The 21695-nt window shown below is 34.5% G+C and overlaps 1 protein-coding gene across 1 annotated transcript in view; it reads left to right on the forward strand.

Moving 5' to 3' along the window:
• The window catches only part of LOC129360249 (GDNF family receptor alpha-4-like), a 42853-nt gene that overhangs the window by 15302 nt on the left and 5856 nt on the right, over positions 1–21695 (forward strand). The window contains exons 2-6 of the mRNA XM_055030349.1: positions 17451–17726; positions 17925–18005; positions 18889–19234; positions 19776–19885; positions 20602–20736. Coding sequence (XP_054886324.1) covers positions 17451–17726; positions 17925–18005; positions 18889–19234; positions 19776–19885; positions 20602–20736 — 948 coding nt within the window. The remainder of the gene's footprint in view (positions 1–17450; positions 17727–17924; positions 18006–18888; positions 19235–19775; positions 19886–20601; positions 20737–21695) is intronic.

Here is a 21695-nt window from a genome sequence, read left to right on the forward strand (position 1 = left end):
GGTAGAGAAACATAAAGTATTGAATAATTTGGAAGTTGAGGGAAATGGATACACAATCGTGATTTTTATGCTCATTCTCGAGCTGCCAAGACAGAGAGACAATTACCCAAGTGAAACAATTGTTGCTGCCAATCAATCTGGGAAGAGTCACACAGTGATTTTCAAAGATTTACAGCCTGTCATTCTTCAAATTTGACTTTTTTTTTTAAAGGACAACATTTAAGACATTTACCAAACTTCTTAGCAGCTGATGTTCCAGTAGATTTACTCAAAGGTCAGATTACAAGAATGAGGAAAAGACTGAACAAGTATTTGTATTTAGGGGCTGAAGGAGAAAGCGGCTTCTTTCTTAAATATATATGGCAACAGAATGTACGTTTCTCAAGTTCAGTAATTACTTTCTTTTAAATCTTCAAATAGAAATATTAATAGTGCGGCATGCATTTGTTTTCAGCCCCCTTTGACAATACTTTGCAGAACCCAATTTTGCTGCCATCTAATTGACACTTCAAGTCTTTTGAAGTGTCAGTTTAAAACCTGCAAATGTAGAGACTGAAACTTTGTTGTCATCATTGCAAAATAGTTTAAGCTAATACAGATGCAGTTCAGGTCCAAAACGGTTCAAATCAACTTTTGAAGAAAAGCCAAAAACTTTGTGAAGATTTGTCATCATCTACAGTAAAACATGTTTTGTACTGAGTTGGGCTGAAAGATTATTCAATGAATAGGAAGCCATCACTCCAAAAGAAACATAAAAATGCCAGATTGCAGTTTGCAAATGAACACTGGAACAAAGACCTCCATTATTGGTTTGATTAAGCTGCATAATGATCATTGCTGACCACCAGCATTTAGAGGAAAAAGAGGAATCGCCAACACATGTATGTCTGTAGTATGAAATCACTGCAACTCTGATTAAAATATTTTATCTGTGACCCAATAATAATTTTCTTTCAGGTCTGCAACTCAAACTGATTTTTCTTTTTATTTGGCTAATAAATTTCTGACCAGTTGAGGGAAAGTTGAGGATCCGTATTTCAATCCTGGGCCGCATCATTCTACACCAATTAAAGGTTCTTTACAATACGTTTTGTGATACATGAAACCTTCACCATGTCATCCACAGGATATTGTTCATGTTTAATCTGCTACTGTTTTCTGTAGCTTATTCTTGGTAGAATGTGATGATGTTATGGGCTATTATATCCAGGGCTAAATTCAAACAAATTTTGATTGTAATCTTTTAGACATGAAAACTGAAACTCAAATATATGTGGAATCAAAAAAAGAGAATCAAATCTTTTGAATACACCAAAAACTTCTAAGTTATAATAACACAATTTTATTATTACGAGAAAATGTTTTCATAATTCTTGTTTTACCAAGAATTATGGACAGTTTTGGGTAAAAACAGTTTTATGGCCATGCTGACCCAACAATAGCAAAAAAAATAAAAAATAAATAAATTTTTAAAAAAAACATTATTTTTCTTGTTGCAAGACTCAACAAGATTGTTTACTTTGAGTTAAGTGTGTTCATACTCAGTCTCTTCAAGTTTTTCTCTGTTGTGGACATTCGTACAAATTTCTCTGTTGTGGACATTCGTACAACTGCATTTGCTAATGCAGTGGTTTTGTATTGAGTCAAGGTAGAACCTGGTTAGGTAACTGAGGATAATAAAATAATTCTAGATCTTCTCAGAAATCCATCATGTCCGAATCTTCACTTTGATTGTGTGCAAATGTGTGAACAAAGTGAAGTTTGTAAGGTTTTTGCAGATGCTAGGTAAATATGAAAAAGAATAAAAATGCTCACAAGATCCATATGCTTTGAGTTATTCTGTAAAACGTTAAGACTGTAATCTGGTGTGGGGTTGCTAAAAAGGAACTCCACCATTTGGTTTATAGAAATGTAAATAATCCACATGTTTATTCAGATTTGAAGCGTTAAAGGGGTCCCTTGGGACTTGCTACTACCAGATGTGGACTGATGCACTGAAAAGAAGTCCATCTGTGATGGGATGAACCACAGCTCATTTTATTGCCAAGTCTAACAAGTTTCTAAGTGTATCTTAAACACCAGACGAATTACCGAGTTGTGTTTGCATCTCCTAATTATAGCTTGATCTCCCTTGAAGGAGGCAAATTTAACGGGGTATAAAACATTTAGAAATTCTTTGTTGTCTCATTTCATTTATTCATGTGAGTATAAAGAGCTGTGGGAGAGTTAAAGTAACTCTGAATCTGCTGGTCCCTTAGTCTTCCACATCTGAAAGTTAAAGTTGGCATTAAACACAAGGACGAATGTTTACATTAATCAACATTTAGATTTATCTTACATTTCTTAATTAAGCAAACCTCTAAAAGTGAAAGCCAACATTTCTAATATTTTTTCTAAGTTTCAGTTTTGTTGATTACAATTAGCAAGTAGCCATTGTTTTTATGAGCTGACTTTGGCATATGATTTGCAGCTTTTGATTTAGCTTCACTTATTTAAGCTTTGCCTTGAATGCTTTAGTCATGCAATTACTTGCAAATTGATAAAAGATTTAATATAAAATAAATAAATTATATGTCATCTCTAAAGTTTCAGTTAATGATTATGACACATCAGAAAATTTATTAATTTAAAAAATGTGAATTATTGGATCACCAGTCTTTTAGAAATGCCACTTTTCTGTTTTATTAATGTTGCTGTTTTTTCTCATGCACTGCTTGTTCATACTCTCCTGGCAGTCACTTGTTTAATTATCCTTCAGCTTTGGTTGCTGATTGGCCCCGCCAGCTACTATTCAGACGGCCTGTTTGACAGCATAACTAGGAATTTCAAAGCTAAATTTAATTAGACTGTTGTTATGGTTTACTGCAAGTGGAAGTTGAACTGAAGTGGCTGAAAAAGAAATTTCTAATCATCTCATACAAAGTGGTTTTGCTCATGAAGCAAGAACAGGATTTTCATTCGAACAATGGATGTCTGTTTCTGTCATTCTCTGGGTATATTTTTCACGCTAGCGACCAGAATATTAATCTATTAAAAATGTTGACTTAAAATTACAACAACAACAAAAAAATTAATTGATTTTAAATTTTGTGAAATGGGTTTATCTTGAAACTTATACAATAGTTGTTTGTGTGGTATTTCTGTAGCAGTTGCATCTTTTAGTTTAGGTTGTTGATCACTGGGTAAAGTTAAGGATAGTAACTTTAAAGAAGCTTTCCTAAGTATGTTCTAGAAAAAACTCTTTCATTTATCAATGAGTAATAATAATAATAATAAGTAGAATATAGACATGTGAGGCAAAGGATGAAAAAGGTCCTTAGAATAACCAATGTTAGTTTTGTACCATCTTTAGCTTGTGTGTTCACTGAAGGCTTATATCTTTTCAGATCTCTAGGCTATGCCTTTTGTAGTCTCACATCCTTCTGCAGGCTTTCATTTAAGCTGTGTTGCTGAGCTATTGCAGATCTCCTTGTCTTCCCCATGGGCTTGCATGATTGAGTCCTCAGCTCCAGAGTCTATAATAATGGGTCATGCTGACCCATTTTTCACGTCCTGTCATCATAATGTGGGCTTTAGGTGAATAATAATTCATGTTATCATAAACAGAGTTCTTGGTGTTTTGTATTGTAGATATAAGTAAAACATAGCCTCAAAATCAGTCTGTGATATAATCTGCTGCTGGGTTGTAAAAAACAAACAAACAAAAAAAAAACCTAAAAAACAGCATGTAACATTTGTATGATGCAGAGATTAAACCAGTAGTCCCTAATTTCAGAGAATAACATTTCCTTATCACTAATGAATTGAAGAAATACTATGACAAAGAAACTGAAAAGCAAAATGTCAAAAACCATATTATTATCTTAAGCATATTATAGAACAAAGGCAATATATTGATTAGCTCCTGGCGGAGTTTGAGTTAGATTGGTGGACTGGTGTGCGGTCCATAGTGATGCAAGCCTTGTGCTGGTCTGACACGATGAAAAGAGAGCTGAGCGAAAAATGTAACTGTCTGCTACTTACAGTAACAATCATAAACATTATAGCTTTTGCAAAGTGCTATAAAACACAAATATATAAAGATATTTCTTTTTATATATAAAAATAAAGTAACACCCTTGACAAATTTTTAAAAAATTTCCACAAAGTGGGTGATTCAAAGAAATACCGAGGGTATTTACTATTGTAAGTGATCGATGGGGTTGAGTGGGGCTGCGGTTATAACAAAAAATACACCGTTGCCAACTTATCCATTTTGTCACTATGCTAAGCGTCTTTTCAAACCCCTCAAAAAAAATTTTTGAAAAAGCCTCTGAAAACATTGGAGGTGTACTGACAAAAACTTGACTTGGGGGTTAGTTACGGTTTAAGAAAACCGCTAAACACACAGGAAGTGATTACTGACTTTATTTTCTTGAGCTGCTAAGAAATTTTATTTTATTTTTTTTCAGGAACCAAATGTACTGATTGTATATTCAAATATATTACCTTTTCACTGTGAAGACAAACTTTATAAAATGTTTTATTTTGCAAAGAAAATAAATGTATCCCTTTTCTGGTAAGTCTATATAAATTGATCTTAACTGATCAATAAGATTAATTATTTATGCACATATAGTGTAACATTGCTGATAGGCTGCCTTTTATGTTCTGTGTATCCTGAAAACACAAACACCCTGTATGGTAAGGCTGGGATGAGATGATGGAGCCATGCAGGCAGTGTTTGCCAACCTGTTGTAGTTTACACACACAGAGATGGATAGATGCTGCTTAAATATAGAAATGAAGCTCTATGAAGTTTCTTGAGATACTCCTTATGCTACAAACTAAAACTAAGTTTGAAACCATAGCAGAAATGTCCACATTGTGGGACAATGGAGGATATTTATATTTTGAAAAATCCTCCTCACTCTTTGAAATTTTCTGTCATCGTTAGTGTGAATTCTGCTCACTGGGTAATGTTCTCTACAGTGAACATCCATCAAGGTATTCAACTAAACTGATCTTGACATTGTGACCAAAGCACAGCATTATGTAACATGTTGTAACTTTATGATGGCATCAGAAGGCAATCTTATTTTGCCTGACAGACAAGACATATACTGCTGTATATATGAATACAGCATAGGTTATGGAAGTACTAGAATGTAGTAATTAAACATTGACATTATTCATGTCTACTAGATCTTGGGTCACCCTTGAAGAAGTGTTAATGTGATGTTAAACATTACCCCAGTCTTTCAGTTTGTTTTTTGCTTCTTCTTTACTGATTTTTAAGAATTAGAAACTTATACTGAAGAATACTTGACACATCTCATCAAAAAGTACAATGTAGAAAAAAAAAAAAAAACTTTGTATTGTAGAAGTGACATATCAAGTTTCTGAGTTTTATTTGTACCTGTTCTGACATAATTTTAAGTTAAGAAATCTCTAGTTGTTTCATCTATTCCTGTGAAACCCATAGAGAGAATCTAGCAGCACTGAGAACTAATTAATACAGACATTTATCTTGCTGCTGGCTGTTTATGAAACTCTCTGATCTTGTTGTTAAGCCAAGATTTAATTGGCAGCCGTCTTGTAGTGTGACATATATTACGAATCAGACTAGTGTTGTCTCCAGTGCTGCGTTTTGCTCACGTTATTTGATAAGATCCTTTTTTTTTGCATGCATTCGCTGGCAGGTAAGTCTTGCTCAGTGCTGCAGTCAGGCAACACTTAAACTCTGGAAGAATAAGGTGATGAATGATTCTCTCTGCATACTTCCAATGAATCACATATGGATTCATTAACAAGATGATTTACCCAGTGTCACAATTCTGGAAAAAATACACAAGCACATACACTTTTACTCCTTCAGTTTTGCCTCTCAGTAATCACAGCCTATATTTTTCGGAAAAGATCTAACAAAATTAATACTGTTTAACTTTTCGGAGTGAGTCTGATCAAAAATACTCTGCATATCAAAAGAGTCCTTTCATGACTTTTTGCCTCATTACTGGTAACAAGGTGGCCCGAAGACCTACACATAAATCCTTGAAGCTTGAAACCAACATGTCTCCTCTGCAGAAAATTAGGTTTAAGAATTCACAACTATTAGCAAGTCTATTTATGACTTTATGATGAACTGAGATTCAGTTTCATTAAAACCTACATTTGCTGTTTGAAGAAGGAAACATTCACTTATTGCTGTTTAGCTGTGAACAGAATCTAAAGATTACTATAAACCCCCCTCAGCTTGGTCTTAATTGTTCTCAACAGGCATCCATTTCTCTCTGTCCTACTTTGGGTTCAGGTTTTATTCTCTCTTCCCCTCCTTAGACAAAAATATTATATCTCACACTGGGTAACATTACAGTTGCATCGAAATATGAAAGATCTCTCCTAGGTATCATCCTGCCTTTAATTAAGATCTCCAGTGAAGTTATATTCCCACAGAGTCTTTGTCCTCTAGCCTTTCATTTGACTCATCTAGAGATAATAGGCTTGATGTCAGTAGTTCTGTTCGTGTCAGCATGTTGTTGGTGATACAATTTTGCTTTCTGAAATTCAGCTTCAGGGGATTCAGAAATATTGGACAAAGATGGAGGGTGGTAAAAGCCTCTAAGGACTCATGTTGCATAAAAAAGATGCAAAAATCTTTTATGTTTTCAAGAAACTTTTCTGATACTTAAATGGAAGTGTATTTACAACAAAACAACAGTTTGTTGGAAAAGCAGAAGAAACACCTCTATATGGGAACACATCCCAAAGTCTGCTCTGACAAATGAAAAGCAGACTGACAAATAAAGTCTGCATTACTTTTTTCACTTCTTGATAATTGCAGTTACCACACTTCAAACAAATGTGTTAGTATTTCTTAGAAAGTCATTTTTTGCCATTGTCATCACTATCACAGCAAATATATGTAGCTATGTATTTGTATTTATGATAAAGTTTCTCAGTAAGTTGTTAGGGCAGTCTGTGCCATGACATCTCAGAAACAACTTCAATTTGAAAGAGGACATGCAAAAAACAAATAGTTCTTTTAAAATAATCTTTTGTTACATTTTCATTTTCAGTAACAATTCTCCTGACCAATCATCCAAGTAAGTTTATGTTAGTTCAAATTTGGATGATAGAAATTAAACAAAATGTTGATATCCAGTCAGTTTGAAAAGCAAAACGAAAACATATTTACTCCAGCACCATCTTAAGAGGTCTGAAAAGTGATAATCTTTATGAAACTTGCTAACCGTGCTTAATAATGTGATATACCCTTAATATATCTACTGAACTGTTTTCTCTACTTAGCTTCAGCTGCTGGAGGCTTAGCTCAACAAACATGCATTAAAAAGGCTCCACAAATTTTTATTCAGGGGGATTGAATACAAATGCACACCACATTTTTCAGCTCTTCAATTGTAAGAAACACACACACAACTTATCAATATACTGAATAATTTTCCACTCATTTTACAATTACACACTAAAATGCATGCAACATTGTTGTTGTTGTACCATGATACAATGTAAACCAAATTAAATGGGTATAAATTCGCAAGCCCCAGTTCTTCTCAGTCAGAACAAATTAAAACATGGAAGGTTGTAAAACATGGCAAACGCTTTGGCAGGATAAAATCATTGTGATTAGATTTGATCAGATGACATAATCTTTCTGCAACAGTTTAACAGTAATGTAAGCCTTCATATTTCCTATGTAGCAGTGACATTATTTCAATAATTTGATTTAATATGACTTACCCTGATGGAACTCACACCTTACAGCTTTTATAAATTAAATGTTTCAGGACTAACTTTGCCTGAAGCAAACTCTTGACTGCTAAAATGTTCACTTTTAGAGATTAAACCACACTCTGGTTTTCTAAAGGGTAAGGCAAACGAGCTGTTAATAGTCAAGTCATACCTCAAAGAGGCCAAACAAACTCTAATGCTAAGGTACCTTCACAACTATCAATCTGTTTTACAGCATTGGATCTTTGGATCGAAGTGGCACAGATCCTCACCTGAAGCAGCAGAACAAGTCATGAATACCAACCACAGTCTTTGTCTCATTCAGATATAATCTTTTGTTTTCTATTCTTTCCATTCACACAGCAGCTTTTTGAGTTTGTGGATCAATTTGCATGTTGCTTTGTTTTTGCAGTTTGGATCTGGGCTAGCGAATGTTTGATTTACAGATGAATAATGTGAGAAAGGGGAAAGAGCGCAGCATGAAACATGTCCATGTTGCAAAGAACAGTTGGAAGAAAGTAAACATCTTTGTCAATACAAAAGCCTTTGACTAAATTTCAACCAAGTCAAAGAAGAATTAAGCACAAAAATGGGAAAATGTTCATACAGTAGACATAAAACAAGATCTTTAGGGTAATTTACATAAATTAAAAGCTTTTCTGACACAACTTGATGGCCACAAGCTGAAACTTTTTCAATAAAGTTGTTTTCTATAACTTAAAATGTTGCTGGAGTCTTCACTTTTATGGACTTTTACATGATTTTTTTTTTGTTAAGTACTTTTCACAGTTCTAAATGAACTGTGAAAAGTAAAAAATCTGTAATACTAATCAGGTTCCCTTTTTAGCTTCTAAATTTGCAATTTGTCATCAGATATTTCTTTACCAATTTCTACATTGGTAGTGCTGGTATACTGCAGTTCAAAGATGGTTTTCATTCTCAGTTTAGCATTTTTATAGGAAGAAGGAAATGTTTAATTTCTTTTGTGTTCCAGGACAGTTCTCTTTATCAGTTATATACTTCTTTACAATGACACCTAAGTAAAAATCTCATGCACATAAAATGCAGGGAGGAGGCAGATGGAGTAAAAACTTTACTTCAAAAAGGGAATTCAAAGTAATTTGTCACAAAGAAACAGCCTGATGGGAAGAAAAATAAAAAAAGATGTTATCAGGAGTGATATTAAAATGGTTGAGTTTATCATTGAACAAGGAACAGGTGATTTATTATAAAAACGGTGCACTATGATGGAAAGCAAGTATTTGAAGCAGAACTGAGGATATTGGAGAAGTAGCTGAAAGAACACATAAGAAACAATGGAACAAAATATAAACTCCTGCGAAATACCAAAATAAAGCAAAACTCAAAGATCACAAAACACACACCTTAGGTTTCCACTGACATCTGGACTTCACAATTTAACTCATAGTTGTGAAGATTTAATACATTTTTTGGGACAAAATCCATAAAATGAATAAGGACTGGATGCTCAAATGCAGTCCTTGCAAGCTACTTTCCTGCAACTTTTGGATAGTAGCTTAATTCTCTTTTCAGCATGTCATACAGTTCTGCAGAGGCCTGATAACAAGACATTTATTTACTTTAAATAAATGTTGCAGGAGACTGGCTCTCAAAGACCAGACTAGACTTAAGGCGAAATATGGGCCCAGTATTGTAAAATTGTTTTACTTAAAAAGTACAAAGCAGTTTAAAAAGTTATTATGCCCTTGTTTTTATGTAAAACCAACTTCTTTACATGTGTTTATAATCTTTTAAAAATGATGATTTGCCTTGTTTCTTCCTCAGAACTTTGAAGTGTTCAATTCAGAAAAGCTGAATTCCCAGCAGATACTCTCTGTTCTTAACTCAAATAATACTGTTTAAAGGTCATTTTTAGATAAGTGATAGTGATTCAGTGAGAGTTTATATGTCTTCTTTTCTGTCTCCAATTCCTCTGAGTGAACACGTCTGTTAAATAGCCACACATTTCTGAAAAGCTGGTCTTGGGTGAAAATGGGAGATGGTTATCAGCGTTGTTACTATCTAGGATTTGATGCCATCTTGGAGACTTCTAACATCTTAGAAAAATAAAGACACTTAAGAGATTTACTGCACATCTGTCACTGTCTCCAAAATGGGGCGCATGTACAACTGCAGTTCTGAACAAACTGCTCAGAACTGGACATTACTGGACATTACTGGACATTACTGTTTGAAAGTGCAACAGTGCTCAGCTTATTCACAGTTTAATTTCAATGTAACTTCATCAATGTAATTAGGAGAAAGTGAGGCCAAAATAGATTAACAAGTACATATAAAAATACTTAAAAGACAGAAAACATAAAGGGTTTGTAGCAATCTTTGAGAAGCATTTAATTAATCACTCCTACCAAAATTGGAAACAATATTTTTATTTGTTTACTGGTTGAGATTTTAGTGATGGGACATATCTTTTTAGTAAAAAATATAGACAAAACTAAAAGGATATTGTACATTTTAGCATGAAAATCAGATTTTTGTGGTAAATATAGTGTTTAATTAAAAATAACTGGGAGAATGCTGTGATTTCATTGTGAAAACAGTGATGGCACTATTGTTATTTGTAATGATTTTCAGCCTCTTCAAATGACTTTTAATGTAATTCTTGCTCAACCAATCTCAATGGTAATTACAAACAAGCAAGTCTAACAGTTTTGCAATAAAATAAAAACACTTTTTTTAAAGCATCAGTTAAAAACAATCACATGAAGTATGAAATAATACATATTTATTGCTAAAGATAAATAAAAGAGAATTTTAAAAACTAATAAGACAACTAATATAACAAGTAACAAACTGAAAATGAATTGTGGAATTGAAATGGGACCTTCTTTTTTATGAAATAAAGCAGTTGTCCCACTGTCTCCTATTTTGTCATATTTGCTGCTGTTTTGAAATCCAATTTGATGCTGTATGTCATTGAGACAAGGTGTGTAATTTGCCTTTGAAGTAAAATATGACTATCCATTAGAAAAGAGCAGAAAAGGACAGACTCACTGTTCTCATGCACATTTAATAAATATGTGCAATGATCCAAATGTGCAACAAATAATCACAAATGTCTGATGGCTAATGAAGCTGAAGTCTTAATTTTTGCTAGTCAATGAAAACATGAAGAAAAGCAAAAATTACAGCTTGAGTTGAAGCAGTCAGAGTAGGACAGTATTTGACATGTCATCTTGGACAGGTCTGACTTCTTTAATCATCCATTGAAACCAGTCAGTCTTCTTCAGGATATAATATGACATTAAACCCCGCAGGTTACTAATGCTGTATCTCATATACCTTATTCGCTTGTGTGGTCATTCCTTTGACATCCTGTCCCTGCTCTAAATAGTTTGTTTTAATATGTTATTTTCACCTCTTTACACACGTCAGGGAGTGGTGAGTTAAAATACATGAGGATTAAACCTCAGTCTACATTAGAGCTCACAATATTTGTATTTTTCAATTTACATTTTGGAAGCTGGTTTTGTCAGAGGCTTGGTTTAAATAATTCACTTGTTTGTGTTACAAAGAACATTGTACCTCTATATAAGATACTGTTGAGGAGGAATTAAAATGAACTTATTTTAAAAGCTGTTACCTTATATTCTGCTGAAAGTGCAAATGCTTTTCTTTTCAAACACCTTGAAGTTAAATTAGAGAGGATCTCTGGGTCGTCTATTTGCTTGATGCTTGTTGAAAAGGTGGCGCTGACGTTGCCAGATCTAGATTTCATTGTCTCGTTTCACCAAGCCCAATCTGCTTTACTTTGATCTGTAAAGCTGCTTATTTATGCTGCAGAAAACGTAATATTGTCCTACACAGAGAACAGGAGCAATATGTCTTTGCAAACGAAGCTATATTTCGGTTATTAGGAATTATCTTTAAAGCAAAATGTATACAGCGGGAAAATACAGCACCTTGTAGTTATTCATAACCCATGAACTTCATATGCCTTCACATAACACACACACAAAAATAACTTCATCACTGCATGATTTCAATTCCACTACCAGTAAAGAGCTAATTTGTGTTGGTATATCCCATAGAATTGTGTTAAGAAATACTGAAAATCTTTCATTGTAGTTTGTAGTAATAATTCCATCAAAAATTATGCAATTATTTTGTATGAAATCGAGTGAGGAGTGAGGACCAAACAGAAAAATGTAACAAATAGAGTTGTTTGCAAAGTTTTGCTAGTCTTTTTAATGAGGAGCAGGGAGTTGGTTAAACCACAAAACTTTAATAACTTAATTATTTCAAACAAACAGATTGTGTTTCATCCATTCCAGGATCATGTAATCCACAACACATGTAAATCTTTTTGCCTCTGGCATGTTTTCAGTGTTGGATCATAGCAGCAGATGTAGAATCTAGTTTCAGAGCTCTGCAGACTATTAAAGCTGACTACACTGCAGTCTTTATTTCTTCATCATAAACACATCATAAAAGTATTTTAGATGGAAATATTGACTCTAATTATTTTTTGAATGTTTTCAAAAACATGCTCCATTGTGGTCTGTTGTCAGTCTGTGATGCTAGAGGCAACGCCAAACTAATTTTGAAATAAATAAATAGTTGTGTTCTGTTAAAGATCTAGATTTACCAGATGCAAAAAATACTGACAATATTTTATAATTTAAGTAAGAAATGTTGTTAATACCTTGTAATATGTTCAAATAAAGACATCCACTTATCACTGAGGATAATACACATTCAACCTGACTGTCAAACTGCATTACATTTAAATAGATTTCATCATCGCGAAAAACTTTCTTCACACACATTTAAATGACATATATATGTAGTTTAACATAATTGTCCTTAAATGTGTATCAAATAATAAATAACATATTTATTTTGAAATAAATCATGGTATTTGTGAGCTTTATCACACTGACATAAGAGTACAAATCAGTTAAACATTCCTAATGTGGGAAACTGTTTACCTATAAGGTAATGCAACACCGTATTAAGTATCCATAAGACTTTGAACTAAGGAGCTTTAACCAGTTAAAATGTGTCTGTTTCCTTTGATCCATTTATCCCCTTTAAATAACAAACTAATGCACAGAAAGAAAAAAATACCATGTGCACCAATAAACCCAATTTTTATCCACAACTTAACATCTGTGTGGGCAAAGAGTACATGAAGGTACTATTCCAGCTGACTTCATTAGGAACCGTTCGACGGTATCTGTGGTGAAGTGGATCATTATGTTGGTGCATGGAGGTACAATCTTGCAGCTAATCTTGCAGTGATTTATGTGGCAGGCAGACTGAGGACTTACTGAACCTTAAAACACAGCGATTACTGACACATTTAATAGGCTATGCCCACTGGTAGATTGAGACGACCTTATTGGAAATGTCAAATCAAGCAACTCATTTGCATTCATGATGTATGGCGCTGATAACAGCATCTGCCCAGGCAACACAAAGTGACACACGTATAGCCAGACAAGAAGGATCTCTGATTTCAGTCATGGATTTGCATCTGACCGTCTGGCCCTTGAGTTTGCATAGGTTCCCTCTCTGTCAGGATTGGATATGCTAAAGTTTAGCAGTTTAGCTGTATGCGACTCCAGAGCCACATGTGCCGACCCCAGTGCTAAACTATCCTGTGTTATCACTGAGTCAAAACACCCCTGTGGTTTAGGTAAAGGTCCAATCGTGTGTTCCTCCCATTATACACATATACTAGAAATGTATTTGATTCAAACTTATGTGATAGGTAGTGCATGATTATAAAGTTTAAGAAAAATAGTGGTGCATAGTTTTAACATTTTTTTGTTCATTCAACTCTGAAAAGTATTGTGTGCTTAAAAACCAACAATCCCTCCCCCGCTGTATTCAACATTTTATTGACGTCAAACCTGACAATGTTTTGTGGACTGATTGTTCAGAGACTGAACTGTTTGTCCATTCCATAAAACACATCAAGCTCTATTGAAGATTATCAATTAAATTAAGTCATTTTAACACATGAATATGCTATAATCTAAATCCTGGTGCTGCAAGGTGAGTCCTTGTGTCAGTCAAAAGTAATTTGCAGCTTCAACTGGATTTTGGTCAGAAGTTGAAATTTAACTCCCTCCATCCAAGTTCACCTCTGATCAGCTTCTATGTCCTTACTGAAGAGCAGCAAGCCCACAGCATGATGTTGCCACCTCCATGCATTGTTGGGCAGAAAGGTGGGTGCAGGATAGTGTACAGTGTTGATTTCCTTCTACATTTAGTATTTCGATCACGTCTCTGCACAGGAGTTTCTTTCCTAAGTTTCACTGATTTTATTTAAGGGTATTAGAGTAAATGGAGATGAGTACAAAAGTATGCTATCCTTTTGGATTTTTTTTGTAAAAAAAAAAAAACATTTAAAAAAGTATGTTAACTTTTGTTTTGACCTCCCAATTATGGACTATTTTGGGTAGGTCTATCATATAAAATACAAATACTTGATATTTGGAGCTGTAGCTTGACACTATGTGAACATTTTCAAAGGAGGTAATTTTTTATCCAATGCAATGTCAGTAGAGAAATGTCTGTGTGGAAATAACCACGGTGTAATCTTGGGGAAGATTTGTGTGAAATATAAATCTTTATACAGGGACATGGTAAGCAAAAATATAATATCTCAAGTAAACAAAAATATAACATGCAATTTCAATATTTGCTCAGCTTTAGGGAGATCGTGCCTAAGAATATGTTATGAGAATGATTTTCAGAATTGTAGGAGTGTGGGTAATGCACAAAGCTGCATTTCTTCAGCAACAGTAATCTTAACTAAAGATCTGCTTATTGGATAGTTGAACATTCTAGTAGAAGTAACAATAAATAAAGTCAGCTTAATTTGTGCCTTTCTGGTTTATAATTAACAGTAAAGTTAATTAATGTCTTATTTGAATAAGTGGAATATTACTTTTTTTAACTTCAAGAAATGATGAAGACAACTGTGGAAAGCTGGATCTCAGGGCAAAGAAGTGAGAGAACCAAAACTACGCAAAATAGATTAAAACAAAACAAAGTCACAGCAAGAATTCACCAACTATAACAAACACTTTAAACGCCTCCTCATATTCTTAATCATGAGAGAAATGTCTGATCATCAACCTTAACAATAAATTAAACTTGATGCAAGAAAATCCTGAAGATTTGAAATGGCAAAAAATGTACAGCAAATTAAAAAGTATGATATCCCAATTTCAGAGGGAAAATAACTTTAGAAGTGAAATATTCTTTCTAGCTCTTTGAACTAAAAATATGTAAAGGCGTTCTACATGTATTTATGCAAACCTTCATGATGAAAGATTGCTAACAGTTGCACTCAGGAGATTTAAATCTCATCTGTATGTTTTGCAAAAGTTTCAAATATACAGTGATGTTGTTAGTAGTTGGCAACTTGTTGGCACGAGTGATGGACGTATGGCAAGCTATTGTGTGATATATATTGCTATGTCTTACAGAAACTGAAATAAATGCATCAAAGGATGTTTAAAGAAATTAAATAAATACCACTACTACTACACTATTTAAATATATTTCACTTAAGGTTATTCTTTAACCTGAGTCATGCAAGACACAGCTTAGATTAAATTTCTAAAAACTGTTCAAAGATTAATTATTTTGCTGTGACGTGATAGTAATCTAATTTTACTTTGATGTGCACAATCTTTACTGTTAGAGCTTCAGAAGTAGTTTATTTGTGTGTTTATTTTTCTAATGGTATTGTGATTTTTTTCATGTCTTTTGCATGTTTTTTGACTTGTTCTGATACCTGTCTTTTTGTTCTATTACTTATTTATATTGATGAATAAGAGACCTTTTGTAATAAATTACATAATATCAGTTTGGAGGATTTATGTAGATTTTGGAGATGATCAATTTTTAATGAAAGTATTTTACTCAATGCATTAATGCCTACCCTTAAAGCTTGTGTTGGGTAACTGTCTCTGTGTTGAGCTATACTGACTGCAAGGAACAGACCAGACATCTGAATTATTAATGTCTTAAGAAATTTAAAGGAGTCATATAGTAAAGTTATAAATATAAATGTATCTACCTTTAATGAGCTGCTAAATAGTAAACAATGTTTTGTCTGTAAACACAAATGGCAAATTTCATTTTAAACGCAGTAATAATTTAGTTACTTTTGTCTTTTGTATTAAATATTTGTACATGACACTTTAAATTCATTTTCTCTGTTTTAGGTCATGGTCGTATATTACAGTCACATTTTCCTGGTACCTCAAAATAAAGGTAGAAATCATTAGTTGCTGGGGGTGCAGTTGACGTAAATTCACAGATGGCTGAACCAGATTTTAGAAAGGGCATAGATATGCAAGAACACAAGGACTATATGTACCAAAATATGAGGTTATTGTTTTGCATAGGTAAAGTCTTTTTCCAGGAATGATGTAAATAACTTTTATTTTACCATGTAAACAAGGCATGTAACACCTTGAAGTTAATGTGTTTCTAACTATCAATTTTGTCTTTCAACACAGGGTGCCACAAAATCCCAAATCCAACTTGGCAGACTGTACATGAACAGGTATCAGGAGACAGAGGCAGTCTCCTGATACTTGATTCATTTATAAAATGGCTTGATCAGGACCAATCTAAAACACCTAAAATTTAACAAAAAAATAAATAAACTGATGAAGTTTTCAGGAATCAGTAGTACAGCTCATTAAAGAAAGATTAGTGGCGAATGTCTTTCAACTTTAAAGGCCTTTAAAGACCGACCATCCATGTGTCTTTCTTTAAACTGTTCTTCAAAGCCATTATTCATCTCTTTTGTTTGATTAGTGAAAGACTACAGCTGCCCAAACATACACTATATAGGAAGTGAAAAAAAAAAAACTATACATCGGGATTGGAGTCACCACTCTTCTCACTCAGATTTTCCATGTGCATGTAAATGTGCATTTAAACTAATGTTTCTACTAAAGACCTTGCCGAAGACTTAACCCTTTTGCTCCTAGCCTCAAATGAAGATGTTACAGTGAAACTTAAATAAAATAAATAAATGATACAAAAATTATTACTTCTTACATATGTCCAGTTTGGATAACTTCAGACATTACAAATCCATTCATTTTGTTTCTAAGTTTAGTCCTTAAGAAAACTAAATGGGCATTTTTTCAGAATAATTATGAATAAATTAGTCTCAGTTAGTGAATAATTAAATCAAAGAGAATAGTTTTCAATCCAAGTTTTGCCAAAGTTAGTTGTTTGAAACTGCATGAGAAAAGGTGGATAAAACCAGCAATTTTATTATACACTTGTTAAGAATATATAACAAGTGTATTTTTGTATAAAAATGAATCATCCCACCAGTACTGCAGGATTTTTTTTGTTGTTGACCTAAAGCCAGTAGGATGTGGTGATTCAGTGCTCCACAAAGTTTAAAAACTTTAATATATTCCAGCTTTTAAAGATGAGCAGCACACATTACATTTTCAGCATGTTGTATGAGAGCAGTGGCATAATCACTGCAGGATTTGCTCATTTTTACAATAAGCTGCTGGCTTATTTAACACATTGTTCAGCATCTCCATAGAAAGGGATCATATTTATCCCTTAAAAGGCTTTTCACTTTTTGTTTTTTCAGCTCCCGAAGTTAATCTTGTTGTTTTACTTCGGACCTCAAATATCCTAATCCATCTGCTGTGATTTCTCTTCCTCTGAAACAGCTCTGCTAGACGTTTTACTGGCTGGAACTGACTGTTTGGTGGCTGGAGACTCGTGCTCCAGTGACGAAACTTGTAGTCCGCGCCTACGTACGCTGCGGCAGTGTGTGGCCGGCAACGGCAGCATGAAGCTGGGCCCCGGTGCCAGAAGCCAGTGTGCCAACGCAGTGTCCGCCCTCCTGTCCAGCCCATTACGCGGCTGCCAGTGCAAACGAGGAATGAAGAAGGAAAAGAACTGCCTCAGCATCTACTGGAGTCTTCATCAGTCCATCATTCATGGTCTGTCATTTTTGTTTTGTTTTGTTTTAGAAAGAATGTTTTAAAAAAAATAAAAGATCGAGTGACTGACCAAGTTACATGATTAATTTATGAATTCATCCTTTGGGATCTTTCAGTGACTAAATATAAACATATTTATTTTCTAAATGTTTTCTTCATCCTCTGATCATTAATTTAGGCCATCTGTTATTCTTTCAGGACTCAACCTTGTGGAGAGTTATCCCTACGAGACAGTGCAGAGGGATTATGATTATGTTCGCTTGGCATCTATTACAGCAGGTTAGCTAGCTTCCTCTTATTACCTTTCCTCCTGTTGTTTATAGCATTTCGTCCTTGAAAGATATTTTGTTGTGGGAATAAGGTACACAATCCACTCACTTCCCTGGAAAAATGCCAAAGACAAACAAAGTTGCAGTCATCTAAGAAAATGTGTAAATATTTGTATAACTTCCAAATTCAAAGTTATTTGCTTGGATTGTGAGTATTTTTGGATGCAAAGTTCCTTTATATTCCAGTCTAGAAAAAAAACATATTTATGTTTGTGTGTTACAGTGTGCTAATGGGGAATTTGCATGCTGTAACCATCAGCCTTTTAGTCATGCAGTATTTTAAATCCTGTGTTTCCTTCATAGCCTAGGGCTTTCTAAACAATAAAATCACAGAACATATTAATGAAACCAAAACAAAAACAGAGAATGTTGGACATTATATTTCTGGTAGAGACAAAGATTCCAGACAGATAAAAGTTAATTCTCATTTATTTTCTTTTACAATAATGTCTGGGACCCTCAAAGAAAGGATCCCAGACTCTTTTTGCTCTTTTTGCCAGCCCTAAAAATGCTATGATGACATGATGACACTTTTCATACAGAGCTCTTCTCAACTATTTTTGTGATGATAAATTCCTCACAAATGCTCTCACACTGAAGTCCCATGTATGTCTCAGCACTATCTGCAGGAGTCTTAGATGGCTGTGGTTTTTCTTCTGTTAATGAAAGTTTGCATGAAATTATTAAGTGAAGGAAAATATCTCAGCACAAATGATGAGTAATTTGAGTAGCTGCCACCGGTCATTCTTATTTACATAAACACAAAACTTTCTTGCTATATTGCTATTACCTTTCCACTGACTTCTTGACTTTGAGCTTGCTTTCATCCACAGACTCGGACGTTGGCATGACAACTGTGAATCGGTGCCTGGATGCAGCCAAGGCTTGCAACGTGGATGACTTGTGCCAGAAGCTGCGCACTGAATACGTCTCAGCTTGCATCAAACCTACTGCCAAATCTGGCTTGTGCAACAGGCCTAAATGCAACAAGGCCCTACGCAGGTTTTTTGACCGTGTTCCTGCCGACTACACGCATGAGCTTCTCTTCTGCCCCTGTACGGACACGGCGTGCGCGGAGCGTCGGAGGCAGACCATTGTGCCAAGCTGTTCCTATGAAAGTGGGGAAAAACCTAATTGCATTACACAGAAGAAGATGTGTGATGCAGACTATGTTTGCAGGTTAGGGCAGAGCAAAATTGGAGCATTTTATTGTTTTGCATACATTCTAGGCTGTAATAGAATTGCAATTCCCAGCTGTTTTTAGTAAGCGGTAACTGAAGAAAGAGTAATTCAATCAGTTGAATGGACGACTATTTTACCTTAAAGCTTTCTGCCACCATTCCATTAGCCACCCTAGAGAAAGACTGTCAGAATAACCTGTTAAATATTTAGTTCAGATAGAGAAGCAGATGGATCAGAGTTATTGCTCATTGCTATCTCCTGTGCAAGGCCATTATTTTTCCTCAGCCCCATTACACTCACAGAGCTTTACTAATGATCCCAGGTCTGGGGGATGAAATATATTATTCTTTCTATCACTTTCTGTCTACAGTTCAGTAGTTTCAGTCTCTTTAGCATTGCAAACAATATATCTTTCATGTCATATTAATTAAAGACAGAGTGACATAATTCATTTTAAAAAAACTGGAAAGATTCTGTATGAACTTTACCAGTTTCTGTCGTGTTCCTGCTGACTTGTACCCATGTTGTGCTTTTGCAGGTCTCGTCTGGCACAGTTTCAGTTTGACTGCGAACCCTCAAAAACATCTGCCAGTGGCTGCAAGGAGGGGAACTATGGAGCGTGTCTCCTCGCCTACACAGGGCTTATAGGTGGGTAGACATTTCAGATGTTACTCGGAGAAGGAAAACATGTGCAAAACGAAGCGATGTAAGAAATGCTGCAGGAGAAAATGGTGATGTATGAATGGAAGTGTGCACCATATGTTGTGTGAGAGATGGAAAGAGGTAAACAGATAGGAATGAGCAGAAGCTTGCTTGAAGAGGAATTAATGTACACAAAACACATTAGGAGTGAGTGGGAGACTTGATTAAAAAAAAAACTAAAACAAAACAAAAGTTTACTGTGAGCATCTCTCTAGGTGAAAATATAAATTCATTTGTTGAAAGGCCTTTTATGTAATGTTAGATGCAATCTTTTTTATAAGAAAGGAAAAGAACGACTGCCTCATTTCCCACACTGACCTAATGCATTTCAATAACTTTAAATAGTGCCCCTTAGCAGAAACACTCACTTGGCATTTTCAAACCTGCCTTGTATGTACTAAAGCAATTGGAAATCCACCTCCACCATGCTGATAAAAAACACAATCAAGACTTTAAAAGGTGGAATTAAAGTATAAAACCAGTGCACACGGTCTTAGACTTCTAATATTACAATGGTATTATCTCCTCCCAACAGAACAGGAAATGCAGTGTCCATTAATGTTTAGAAAAAAAATAAAATAAAGCAGTATGAATGCAGTGTAACAATTCTGAGAATAATGAATATTTAATAGTAATCGAACTCTGGTGCTGTCTGTCTGCAGGAAGCACCATAACTCCCAACTATGTTGACAACTCAACATCCAACGTGGCTCCATGGTGCTCCTGCTCACCAAGTGGAAGCGCGAGGGATGAATGCGATCGCTTCCTGGGATCTTTCACAGACAACAGCTGTCTCCGTGAGTCCATAGCAACTGAACACTTTTAGCATCTATCCAGAGAGCTTTGGAAACCTTTTCATTCTTCATCACAACCACATATTACACTGGGTTTATAGGGACTTTAAAGTCTTACATAAAGTAAGGCTAAACCCTGATAGTATTCAGACCTAAATTCAGTTAAAATTATTGTCACAGATGTTTTCCGTTCGATTTGACTGAGCTTGAGGTGTTTTATGAAACACAGGCAAAGATTTCCATCTGGAGATGTTCAAAGTCAGTAGAAAGTAAGACTGCAGCAGCAAAAATTGGTTCCACAAACAACTGACTCTTGAGAGCAGTGAACATATGAATGGTCGGCTTTTCAGATTTTGATCTTTTGATCTCTATTGTCTGTCATAATGTGTATTTGTAACATGACAAAATTGGAAAAAAAGATTATTAGGGTGTGAAAACATTGTAAGACTATATACTCTCATTTTGTCTATTTTGGTGAGAAATGAGACTACATATACTTTCAATAGATTAGAATATTACAGAAAAGCCTATTTATTTCTGGAACATGTATTAATTATACACACATAGATGTTTGAAAACCTTGTTAAATATGATTATGTTCCTCTTACAGCTAATGAAAATATAACATTTAATATTATATTACTACATCAGACCACTAGATCACCATATTTAATACAGAATTTTGGCCTTAGTGACTGACCCATTATAGCCATTTGATTTAAGTCATGCATCCCTGTTTTTTTTCATCACTTTCTTTCAATCTTAAACTGCTTAGTTCTGCCATGAATTGTAGAACTTTTGCACATGGTTTATTTCTGTTTTGTTCTGACTCTTGCTGTTTATTTTCTGGCCTCAGGCCTTGATGGTTAAACCCCTTTGGCTTGAACTGACTGTACCTAATTAGACACAAAAGTCGACAAAGTGAATGGCATAGGATATATTTTGGTGAAAAATGTGATAAA

The sequence above is a fragment of the Poeciliopsis prolifica genome, unplaced genomic scaffold, assembly GCF_027474105.1.
Source record: "Poeciliopsis prolifica strain line A6 unplaced genomic scaffold, Auburn_PproV2 SCAFFOLD006, whole genome shotgun sequence".
In the NCBI taxonomy this organism is placed as follows: Eukaryota; Metazoa; Chordata; class Actinopteri; order Cyprinodontiformes; family Poeciliidae; genus Poeciliopsis; species Poeciliopsis prolifica.